We start from the raw sequence: 13,051 nt of genomic DNA on the forward strand, positions 1-13,051 counted from the left end.
CTAAACAGCTGGCCATCTAATTGTAATCCCGCAGCGTCTATTCCCATAGTTCACTTGAGGTCCCGTTTTCCTGCTGTCTGGTAATTCCTTCCTTCCATTCTTGAAACCACCACCAGGTTTATATAAACCCTTTTGGTATTTCAGCCTGACTTGGCATCCTGCCTGTTGCATCAGCAACATTTTAAACTTCCTAGAGACTCTTCTGTTCCAGAGACCGGTTCCCTCAGATTCTGAACTGCTTCCATGAGGTTTGTAAGACTGGCTAGTTCAAGGTGTTTATCCATAATCAGGGGCTGCCTCTGAGGAGCAAGCAGAAGAACTGCTTCCCTGCATGAGGTGTTCTGGCAGGGAGAAGATGATGTTCATCAAGAAGCTCCACACRAAAACTAAAGATCAGATTTTGCATTCTGACCACCCACCAAGACCAATACTTGTTTTGGTGCAACTTTACTCCAAGTGCTTGCATGCTAGATGAGCATTGATCTTCAGAACATGATAGTACTTGGTCAGGAGGAAGAAGGAAGAATGATGCAGCCAGGGCAGCTGCTGACACGACTGGATGSAGAAGATGCAAGTTGTGCTGCAGGTCCCAGGCTGAGAAAAAAGTCCATGAGGGGGAAAAGAACTTGAAAAAGTCGGAACTGAAGCAACTAGGTAAGAGACAAACTGCTGTCTTTACTGTAAATTTGAGGAATATTTTACAAAATAAGGGACTTGCTTTTTGACTAGTTTCTTTACTACAGTGAGCATGATCTTTGGGGGTGGTCTTTTCTTGCATATTTTTAGTTGAGGGCAAAGGAATCTTGGTTTTTTTCCCCAATCTGTAGCTTGTCCCATGCTCTAGGCAATGTGTGATTCAGAACTGATGCCAAATGTAGAAGGGAAAAAAAGTATAAACATGCAGAAGGTGATTTATTGTGGATCACTGTGCAGATATGTGAAACAAGGACAACTAATACAAGCTGAAGAGCAGTCAGAAATTCAGTTAAAAACAGAACATCTTTAAGACTCTCGCCACTGCTTTTGGAGAGGAACAGATGACAGATCAAGCTTCATTAGAAAGATGAAAGAGAATGCATTACCCAAGGACATGAAAGCTGCCAAAAGACAGCAAGACAAGCATCCCTGTTTTATCCACAGACACAGAACTGACCCTTTGTTTTCCTTGCTTTTCAGGGCCATTTACCTCAGCAGACACAAGGACCTGAAGATCCAAAGAAACAGTGCACGTGGTCGATGGAAAAGAATCTGTGGGCCAGCAGAAATGTGTCGCGTTAGGGCAGAGGCAGCAGCTCAGCAGTCTGCTGCCATGGGCAGGGACTAACGAGCACGAGGCAGAAGTGGCCACCCCTCGGCGTGGACAAAATCCAAGCTACTTCCATACATTTTGTTTTTCTTTTCTACTATTAAAAATAGTATCCAGTGGATAATAGTTGGAGTAGGATATGCCTGTTCATGGCTGCTGCAGTCCCTGAATGCAATAGCATATAGAATCCTATGAATTCGCTTATACTCTGTGATACAGGGATAGTATTAGACAAAAGCTTCTTTTATGTAGTGCTGTCTTCCCTACCACTATCCTGCTGCTCAGACCTTTTTTTTTTTTTTTTTTTTTTTTTTGACATATTAATTTAGGATTTCCTAGACTGTTTTTCCAAAGTCAACAGTAGCTTCAGATACCAATCAATACTATCTTTATTTGATGAGAATAAATTCTCTAATTCTGCTAATCTGAAAATGTGAAAACACTGGTGTTTCTACTACAACTTATGGTCATGCACTGTGGATCCCATGCTGATATTCATGAGTATCCTGCCACTGTGAACCAAAACTTGAATCACTGGAAGACTAATTTCTTTCCAGTATGAAAAATCATAAACATTTCAGAAATAGGAACTTGTAACTGTTTCATATTGGAAAAGCTTTTGGAGAGAGCTTTGCCTCTATACCAATTTTAGGGATCTCAAACTTTGCATTCCATTTTCTTGCACTGAAATTCTCACTATCCCATCTCTTGTACTTACTGTTTGTTTTAAAAATATATTAAAATGTAATACTTTTCATAGCAACATTTGATATTAAACTGTTTTCCATACGGTGGTATTTTTCTACATCAGACTCTCTGTAATAAGGGAATGTCAATCTTAGGTGGGATAAAAGGGGAGAGTTACCTACACTGTGGGACTGATGTGCATGCTCTGATGTAAAGGGCAAGTAGGCACTAGCAGTAGGGAATGGGCACAGGGGGATATTAGATAGCCTGGACCATTGAAAAAAAGAATGATTTTGACAGTTGCTGTATCACTTTGTTGACCAGACTGAGTTATAATGAGTCATTGGAGTTGTAGCTTTGCTTGAGTCAGTTCCCTGGAGTCGCACAGGCAACATGAAGCTACAATTAGTGACTACCAATACAGTGTGAGTGTTTAAACAGAACTGTAATGTCATTTACTACTCTCCTGTTATTAGCAGCTGTGAATGTAAGAGTTGCTGATGATGGTGCTGTGTAGGGTGTATATTTATATGAGCTGATTAATAGAGACTTCTAACTCAGCTTGCTGCTATTTTGAACTTGCCATGTATATGCTGAGGTGGATACAAAACAGCAATCCCAAGCTGTAAGTGTGATGTAGGTGGCATTCTTGTGCATAAATCCAAACTTGGAATCTTAAAATRCCTGAAAAGAGAAGTTGTAGGTGCCTTTTACAAGAAAAGGACACGTCTGCCRACGCGTCTGTACCGTGAGCTGGAACAGTGTGCAGAGACTCTTGAGCTCCCCACGCTGACGCTGGACCAGAAGTGCAGTCATGTCAGCGGAGCACAGTAGCAGGCTGAGGGGCCACATGGAATGATAATTTAATGGCTGGTCCCTCACTTTCACGCAGTCTTGCCTCACTTTGCAGGAGGCAGCTCATACCAGGATACTGGGTGCGTGTCTTTCCACCCCCTAGCATTTTTTTCTGGCTCTACAGAACTCAATCACCAACTTTYCTCTCCCTTTACCCAGGGGCAGGAGTAACTGAAAAAGGTTTGGTGTATTTTACCCAGTGCTGTTGTGGTTGGGACATTTTCCTCAGACAGCAGACTTGATTTCAGCTTCTCTCCACAAATCAGATGTGAAATCCCCTTGGTATGATGGGATTACAGGCATCTTCTGCTCTCTTAGGCATTTGCCTTAGCTGTTGAACCTGCCCCCAAACATCTCATTTCCAGCTTTCTTTTTGTGCAGGGCCTTGTCCTACAGGCCTGTGCTGAAAATGCCCACCACCCAACTTGGGCACCACAAGTGGGATAGGAGGGAGAAGCAGATTTGAGCATCCTGATGGCAACCCCAGGGCTGCAAGCAACTCAACCGCATCAAGACTTAGCAGGTTTTGTGCATGAACACCTGCAGAAACTTAGATGCCCAAGGACTTAACAAGCTGATAAGGTTAGGTACTGAATGGAATTTTTTAGCATCTCATTGGCACCTGAAAACTAGACTTAGTCACTTCTGATGGATTCATCTCACCTATCTTTAGATATCCACAGTGCAGATACCTGCATCTGACGTTGTCACTGCAGCCTTGCTTTTTATCCACCGTGAAGAATTAGGCRCATTTAGGGCATGATTCATCCGACCTACTTTCTACATTTACATGATACTCATCCTTATTGTGACACTTCTGTGTTTAAATCCTTGYGATACCTGAAATATGCTGTCTAATGATGCCTTTAAAATAATTTATAGATAATTATGTTATTATCTGTTTATTATACAGTAGTCTGAAGGGTTCAGGTAGTAGGCACTCARTGATGTATTCATATCCTTCCTATGGTGAAAAACCTTTCTTTGTGTTTAAGTAATTTAGTTGGAATTCTGCTTTTCTACAGAAATTATTCAGAGCTTCCCGGTGCCTGTTGGCAAATCTGATCCCTCTGTGGCTCTTGTGCTCTTTTGCTTCAGATAAGCTCCGAAGAAGTATGCCCAACCTGGCTCGCATGCCCAGCACCCCCACCATCCACAGCACTGCCAGCTTCGCTGCCTCTCCGGCCACTGTGAGGAACAGTCAGAGCTTTGACTCCAGCYTGCACGGAGCTGCGAATGGAGTTGCACGGATGCAGTCATGCAGTGAGTACCTACGTCCTTTAGCTCTGCGCAGGCAACTGATAAGACTTGCAAAATACATGTCCCAATCACTGATCTTCCATGTGCCAAAACATTAAAAGAAGGCCTTTTCCTTTGTCCTTTTTGCACTACGTTTTAATCTATCTCAGTATTTTCAAAGTTTTTACTTTGGAAAGGAAATTCTGACTAAACTTGTTAATTATAAATAATATAAATAATTGAATTTCATTACCTTCTTTCATTTTTCTACCTATTCATCTTGTACCAAACTTTTTTATCATTGACACAGAGGCATCAACARTGCAATTCACATAAGCTTATGTTTTTAGCTTTGGTTTTTGAAATGTTGCTTTTATTCATAGTTTAGCCAGTGCTGTTTTTACAATGCACTATGTAGATATCATCTTAAAACACAGGACCTCTTTCCTGTTAAAACTGAGCCTCCTTGTTCTAAACAAATGAGTTAGAGAATTAAATCCTTAAGTATAACATACCTGTTGAGTGGGGGAGTGAAAATAACTGTGTAATTGGTTATTAAGGTGCTTTCTGGACTAGGGGGGGAATATTGAGTTCAAGTATATTTTGAATCCTCCATGTAGAACATCAGTGAGACAGATGAAGAGCCGAGCCCATCGTTTGTAACACGGTGGTTGAATTAGCCTAGCAGGAAAGGAAAAAAGGGGCTTTCATTTGTCCCAAAGAAGAGAAGAACTGAATGTGTTTTATGAAGGCGAAAGTAGCAATACCTTTTCCTGTGGATGTTTTCTTTTGAATCTCAGCAGAATTTACAAATGGCTTCAAAATGATTTAATTGCATTCTTGTGGGTCAGATGTATTTTCTGCTGGGTTCATTTTATTTATTAATTCCTTTACCTAGCTCTACTAGGAGAATGGAAGTACCTGTCCAGGTCCCTGTTTGCATTTGCATGGTAGTCTTTTGAGGGTTTAATTTTATCTAATGCTTTAAAAATATTTTTCTTCATCTGTATATTCGTGTGTGGATATACATATCTATGTATATGYACAAAATGGGATTTTTCTTAAACGTAGACATATAGTTGCTTATGTACACACATAAACGTATTTATGGGAAACATTCCTTATAAATGTGTGTGGGTTTTTTTTWAAAAAAAGATATGATAATGTTAAGAATTCTGTAGCAATGTATTGTCAGTATGATTTAAGTGCCCCACACATCTGATTTGTCTCCCATGTCTTTGAATGAATTTAAGATGCCTCTTTTCAAAGACCTGCAACAGAACAGGCCTATGTGTGCTGGTTAGCTTGAGTGCTTGACAGTTAGAGGTGGACTCTGAAGCAGATGCACAGGAGATGTACACCAGAGGGCAGGATTGTGTAGAGAATCTCTATCGAAAGCTTTGAGAACTGGTAGCTTTGATTTAAAATGATAGTCTACATAATAGCTGTGGAGCAAGTTGTTTTACTCAGGATCTTTTTATAGTCTTTTTTTTTTTAATGTATAAAACTTAGACATCTGTTTTATAATGCTTCAGTGTGATGTTCATTAAACAAAAAGTAGTTACTACAAACAACTTTGCAAACATCCAAGTGGCTTAACAGTAATTACTTTATATCTTCAGCAATTTCTCCCATTTAAATATCTAACTGGGATGAAACTGGGTAGGTGAAAATAGATAGAATTAGTTTACCTGCAATGAAGTTTCTTTAAAAGGGAAAAGAAGGAAGAATAAGGGATRGGATTTTGTTATTTTTATGCAGTGTTCGTGGATGCAGTATTGGATCCAACAATTATTTCAATACTTAGAGTTAGCAAGAAAATAGTGTAATGATTATGTCTTAGTTAGACCTGTCTAGACGTAAACCACACGGCCTCACCTGTTGCGTCCTGACCTTATTTCTTCCCTTCCTGTGACTCTTTACAGTTCCCTCGCCAGGACAGCTGCAGCACCGCGTTCACAGTGTGGGACATTTTCCAGTGTCTACCAGACAGCCTCTCAAAGCTACTGCCTACGTAAGCCCAACCGTGCAAGGCAGTAGCAGCATTCCCGTGTCTAACAGCTCGCAGTTGTACTCCAACACTGGAATCCCAATGCCAAACAAAACTGCCAACCAAGGGATCTTAGGGCGCAGTGCTCTTCCGCGACCATCGCTGGCCATCAATAGCAGTGGCATCCCCAGAAGTAAAATTGCACAGCCGGTTCGAAGGTAAGAGCTGAACAGTCTCCTGTCTTGAGTGGCTGATTTTGGCTTGAGAAATGTCTTTTCTTGCTCTCTGAGGTGTGAAGCCGGGCTACAAAGGAGAAATGTGTCTAACTGCTGATGTGGAGTCATTGGGCAGGCGGAGATTTCTCTCCACAAACAGTAATAAGCAATGCCTGCTGTTAATTCACACTGTGGTACTTGATAATATCTTATTTAAATCTAATTGGGACCAATTACCATCCATCAGTAAGAAATCAAAGCAGGTGGAAATCTCGCATCATTTCTATATGTGACTCATTTTTCAATACTTGTGCCCACTGTTATTTCAGGGTAACTGGTTGGATATTTTTTGAGACTACACAAGTAGAGAGTTGCCTCCCCGTTGTTGTGAAAGGCTGTAGGCTGTAGAAATGCACGTTTTGGAATTTAAGGATCTTGAGGGAAGATAGTAGGGTCTTGGGTTGCAACTCAGGGCTTTAAAGTTCCATCTGGGGAACAATAAGCAAAGAGGAAATCCTGAGGAATCGTGTAGTTGCAGTGAGCTATACTGTTAGGCAAATACATTTTTGCTTTTTGCAAGAAAATTAAGTCTCCAAATTATTTTTAGCAATAAAATAAGCTTGAGGAAATAGGCTATGATTAAATCACATAATCACACCAGGGAATTGAAATTAACTCTCAGCTGCGTGTTCATATGACTAGAACTGGAAATTCTTAAAAAAAAAAACCCAAAACACCAAGATCTTATGTCAAGATCTTCCAAATCTTAATTCCCTTTCCATGCACCCCTGCCACTATGAGGGCCCACCGTGTGATCCCTTGCTTCTCTTTGGGGTGAGCTGTCACTGACTCTCACCATTTTTCTTTTTCTTCCTGCTTCATACCTGCCAGATCCAGAGGAAGTTCCATTGCTCACGTTGTCTCTTCAGTTGAGTTGCTCAGGGATTACACCCATGTAACTGACAACAGGTTTTGACCAACTACGGTGAAACGTTGATAAGGAGCTGTCAGGTTGCTTTGCTGATGAGCACTGCGCTATGAGATTTCCATTATAACCTTCTTTGCTCTCTGCTGGAACCCTCTCTGTGAGATTTCTTTATAGAAGGGTTTTTTCCTTCTTTTTTTTTTTTTTTTTCCCCCTCTCCTCATCCTCCTTCTCTCCTTCTGCAGATCTCTTAAGTCTTTCATAGTAACATAGGAAAAAGACAGACGCTTTCTGGGCCGTGACGGCCAATCTCTTGCTGTTTTCTAAATTTTCATACAACACACAATGATGGAGAAAAGCAGAAGTGAGAGTTTTCAGGTGGTGAAATACTGTACACACAACACTGGTTTTATTAGAAGTTGCTTCAGAGGAGTAACAAAGCTGTGTTTTGTGCTTAAAATCCAGGCTTCTGGCTTCTCACCTGCTCCATAGGCTGCTCTAGAGCCAGATCAGTGATCCTAGAAGACAGATTATGTTTGCACTGTGTGAGTGACCTGTTTGCTGGACTCTCAAAGCACTAACAGACTGGAGGTCAGCCTGAAACTCTTTAAGACCCTGATTTCTTTTTAGTTATTTTTTTTAATATAGCAAATAAAAGTGATTTTAGTTTATACATACATTGTTCTTTGAAGAAATTCATCCATAAGAGGCATATTTCCTCAGCACTTTTGTTTTGCCACTGTGGTTATTTCCAAGGAATGGCATTTCAGATTATCAGTTCAAGAGTCTAGCTTTATTAGTGGACTGAAAGTTAGTGTCTTTAGTCATAAAGACKTTTTTAGTCAAAAAGACATAGTCTTTTTTTTTTTTAAGTGAGGGGAAGGCAGAAAGTGGCCATTTTTCCAGTTCCATGGATGGGCCCAGTCTCCCTTTCCAACTGCACGCTCCTGGCTTCTTAGAAGCCTGTTTTTTCTCCTTACCCAGGAGCATGATGTTGAGTGCAGAAAGGACCGACAGTTTTCAACTACTGAGTGTGTTTTCCTTTTGATTCCCCTGTAACAAAAGTTCAGGTTTGGATAAGTAGCAATATTCTTACATTTATTTTAAATTTAGTTAATTATTCTTTATTTTTCATCCTCTCTGTTTTCTTTGCAAGTTTGATGATTGTATTTTCYCTCCTCTTCTATTCAAAGAAATAGAAAAGGGAAAGAAAGAAGTGAAAGCAGCCTTTTTAGGTAGGTTGTGTTTTCTGAAATAAAAGATGGGCACACTTTATTCCTCACATAGCTGGTTTTCTATGAAAGGTAAGTAAAATAAAAGTGGAATTGCATAAAAGCAGCCTGGTTAGAACTCCCCTAAATTGGAACACCCTTTAAAAATAAGTGTGGGTTTTTTTCTTTTCTTTCTGTTTTTTTTTTTTTTTCCTTTGGCAACTAGAAGAATAGCTGAAAGAGAGAACAAGAATCTGTTGTGGTTACTGCTCTTAACTTCCTTGTCTGCCTTACAACACACCTTGGCCTTCTTCCAGCGCAGGGCATTTGGAAAGGAGGAGAAGCATCAGTAACTTGAAGCAATTGCAGCTAAAGGCAAAGAAAAGAAGGGAAAGATGCTTGAGAAATGGTTTTGTAAGAAGCATTTTCACAGAACTGGAAGTGTTTATTTTCAGTAAAATTTAGTGCAACTAAAACATGATGGTTACAAATTGTAGGTAGCCTCTCTAGCCATCAGTGAGCTGACTGTTCTGTCAGAGCAGAGATTTTTATCCTTTTCTTTGATTTGGTTAGAAATAGTTATCTCGGTAGTACCTAGAAGTTTGAAAGATAGTCAACAAATATTTTTAAATTAATCCTCGTTTACAAGGGACAGATGCAGCCCAGGAACGTGAAGGTTGTAGAGGTGGGTCCTAGAGGATATGTCTTTTACACAAAATATGGCTTCTTTTCTCTTTTTGTGTCTTTTTAATACAGTTTTCTCCAGCCTCCCAAACCTCTTTCATCACTTAGCACGATGCGGGATGGGAATTGGAGAGACGGCTGCTATTGATGAAGAATAACCCAAGAAGACTGGAAGAAAAATAATGTGGATTTCATTACCCAGCTGGCTGGGTAGCAACGGTTTGGGAAGGGAGGGTCATACGCTCTTGTTTCCCCTGAGAGTTTAATATTTAAACATCCATAATGCAAAGTCATTTTTTTAGAAAAGGAACCTTTTATTAAATACTAAATATTGCACTTAATCAGTTACCTGAAGAGCTGCGYTGTTACCAGCCTAACAATGGCAGCATGAGCATTTAGAACTGAAGGGAATATTACAYGTGTGCAAAGTACCAGACTGCTTCCTTTGAAACAACACTAGAAGACAGCCCTATTCTGAGCAGCTTTGCCAAACTGAAAATATAAGATAAWTTTTCAGTGTAAAAGAATCATGTGTTTTATCTTGAATTGGGGGGGACTATGTATGTGCTTGAATTTTTTTTTTAGTGTTTCCAATACATTTTATTTTGTATACTTACATTCATTTAAACTTGCCTGAACATTGAAAACAGAGAGATAATTTAACTTTTCTGTGCCATAAATAATATTTTTGGGGTAATGTACTTTTTTAGCACTAGGAACATATCTTACAAAAATATACCATTGGCAATAGAGAGCCGTGTATTTATGTTGCAGAAGCACAAAAAAAAAGGTAGCATTCACTGGAAATTGCCATACAGCTGGGTCAGCGTGGTTTTGTTGGTCTTTCACTATTTGTTCAATTGTTAATTTATTGTCATAGTGTTTTGTATTTAAAAAGGCAGCATCAGTCACACTGCACTTACCAAGATACCGTGATCTCTAAAACTACAATTGGTTTTCAGTACTTTATTACCAAGAATAAAATTCTAATGTTTTATTAACAATTACTTATAGGAAATGAATGAGTTTTAATGTGAATAAATCTTTTTGATAGATCTTTTACAAAATCCAATTGCACTAATCAATGCTTTCTTATAATGGTATATGACTTAATATTTGATTACAACTGTGTATACTGCTGTTTTGGAATGTTTCAGAAATAAAGAATCTATTTCAGCAATAATGCTGGGTTTCAGTGTGCAATGGAAACATGGGAATTTGGCAACTTCATAGCTACAGAAGTTTTTATTGATTGATATTTAGAGTATGTTGCATTCTTGCAAATATATACCAAGTTCATCTGATTTTTTTTTTTAAATCATGCTATGAAGATGGATAAATATTATTTTTAAATAAATTTTGATATAGATTCAAGAAAATAGTTCTGTTTAATATCCAGATTTTACAAGTACAAATGTTGTGACTTGTAATAGGAAACAGAGGATGACTACCAAGTGAGTCCTTGGCCACGGATATAGCCACTGCTTGAGGATGTTTGAGGATCTGTTGTCCATAAAAAAGCAAACTAAAATAAAAAGTGAAGAAGAATTTAGTGATGAGCAAAGCATTTATTAAATTGAAAAATGATTGTACAGTAGTTCAGTAGTGCCTGCAGCACACAGCTTGATACTGTTAACAGAGATAAAAGACTTATTTCTCAGAGTCATTTTTTTTTAATCTGTCTGAAGTTCATTTTTCTGAAGTTCAAAATCATCAAAGAAGGTATGAAGAAAAGTTCCAGCATGGAAATTCTTGTTGCACAGATGAGTGTCTCAACCTGAGTGCATAGTGCTTGTGAACTCATCAGAAACTTTAATTTGAAGAAATTACTGCTCATATCTGTGGACAACTCTTTTTGACTGCTTGTTGATGGTAATAATGCAGCTGTACACAGGAGGGCACTATATACTATGAAAATACTTTTTTTTTTTTTAGTAGCTCAAGTAGCTAAAGTTTTTTTCTCTCTTCTCCAGGCTTTTGGTTTGAACTCGGTGCATATGTTCCCAGTGTTGTTTACATGTGATGACAACCTGTTAAAGAAAGATACCCAAATGTCTGTGATTTGGATGCTTAAATTTCATACTACAAAATGTGTTGTCAAGAGGAGAATGAAGCATTTTTGGTATAGCAGCCACTTAACGAAAATGCAGTTGTTCTTGTTTACACTTACATCCAATTGTTCTGTTGCTGTGTCTTTCCTCATGTCAGGATTTGGTGATTACATAACTCTGCTCCTTTAAAACATTTTTTTTTTTTTTTTTTTTTTTTTGGTGAAAAAAACAGCCATCACGCTACTTTGGATGCCATCAAACTTCAGGATGAAACCCATAGTGCAAACAGCTTCATTTCTTATCTGCTCTGCTATTGACCACAGGCTCTGGCACTGCTGCTGTCCCTGTGACTGCAATACCTGCCTGTTTCSCCTGAGCTTAGTGCAGGGAGCCAGGACACATCCTGCACTGCAGTCTTTWCCTGGGAGCACAATGTGTGGAATATGCAGCACAGCTCTTTTGGTCACTCTGGATTTTGTCTGAGGCAGAATCTCCTGCAGGGTAATCTGCAGCAGCAAYGGCCAGGCAGTGCATTTGTTATCTGTAAAATAAACAAACTGGTGCTTTCACAAGTAGCCACAGTTATTTTCATTTTAAAATAAGAGGCAGCCTTTCAGAACTCTTTCTGTGGCCCCCTGTGCTTCCTCCCCTCTCTTCTGGTCTATGGACACTAATTCCACTCCTGTCTCTTTGTGGGTGAATTCCAGAAATGGCTCTCTGATCCAGGCCTCTGCTTCCTTCTGTCCAAACAATTTTGAGCTCAGCTCTTGTGTTGACTATAGAAATATGATTCTCAACTTTTTTTTTTTTTTCTTTCTTTCTTTAGGTCCTGCCTGCTCTTTCAGTCCCTTGGGATAAAGCCTCCAATTTCCCAGTTAGTTGGTCCTCTAACCTGGGCACTGTCCTTGACTTTTCCAYAACCTGATGTGCTGGCTAAGTCTTAGGCTTGCTGACTCAGCATAATAAATTGAAGATACCAGGACTGAAACCATCCATACATAGACAGAACATTCAGCCATGACCATCTTACCTGAAATCTGAACTACTGCACCACCTTTTTCTTTGGCATTAGCTGGTACAGTCTTTTGCTTCTGGGATCCATCCAAAATGCAACTATAAGATCATTTTCCTATCTTGCTGCTTTGACCGTGTCACCAGTAACTGCTTTCTGTAGGTTGCTGCTGATTTCCCCCTCTTTATGGAAAATATTTAGGAGATGTTTGCACTTGATTTCAAAGCCATTGGCACTGTCCCATCCCACTAACAGTTTTCGTTCAGTGTCGAAGTAGACTTCCCTATCTAAGGCCAGCGTGCCAGCTTGTTTTGCTTCTGCAGAAAACAAAAGCACCTCTTAGCTTCCTTCCATGTTTACGTTGGAGGTGGGAATATTACATTAGCATAAATGGACTCTATTTTTTTTTGCCTTCAAAGTCCTTACTTAAAAGACTGCTGCAGAACTGGTAAAGGCGGGAGAACAGTTAAAATACCAATGCCGTCTCATTCAATCGTTAACCCATACAGGCTCATTTTTTTTTTCTGATTTTATTTTATTTTTATTAGGCCTAAACTGCAAGTTGTTAGAGGCTTGGGCTTCTCCCTTTTTTCCTTTGTGTTTGTATAGCATGAAGGCCCATAGCGTCTGTGGCCCAGGGCAGAATGCCTGTATGGTAATRCATACACTAATGATGAGCATTTTCATGTAAAAACCCTGAGAATATTTAATATTTACAATGAAGGATGGGTTAGCTTGAAAGAGGGAATAACAAACACTATCTCTTAAAAACAGATTTGTTCTGTTTAATCTTCAGGCACAATGTATTTCAATATTAGGAAATTCTGCATAAGAAAGGAAATGACTAAGCCTGGATGGCTTCCTCTGTCACCATTC

General features: G+C 39.3%; 1 protein-coding gene across 1 annotated transcript in view; it reads left to right on the top strand.

Annotated features, from left to right (window-relative positions):
* The window catches only part of SLAIN1 (SLAIN motif family member 1), a 37,485-nt gene extending 27,320 nt beyond the window's left edge, over positions 1–10,165 (top strand). Inside the window, exons 4-6 of the mRNA XM_026044529.1 lie at positions 3,947–4,111; positions 6,013–6,295; positions 9,185–10,165. Of these exons, the coding sequence (XP_025900314.1) occupies positions 3,947–4,111; positions 6,013–6,295; positions 9,185–9,260 (524 nt within the window). The 3' untranslated portion in view covers positions 9,261–10,165. The remainder of the gene's footprint in view (positions 1–3,946; positions 4,112–6,012; positions 6,296–9,184) is intronic.
* The last annotated feature ends 2,886 nt before the right edge of the window (positions 10,166–13,051 follow it).

The sequence above is a fragment of the Nothoprocta perdicaria genome, unplaced genomic scaffold, assembly GCF_003342845.1.
Source record: "Nothoprocta perdicaria isolate Ctin4 unplaced genomic scaffold, notPer1 scaffold_37, whole genome shotgun sequence".
Lineage (NCBI taxonomy): Eukaryota > Metazoa > Chordata > Aves > Tinamiformes > Tinamidae > Nothoprocta > Nothoprocta perdicaria.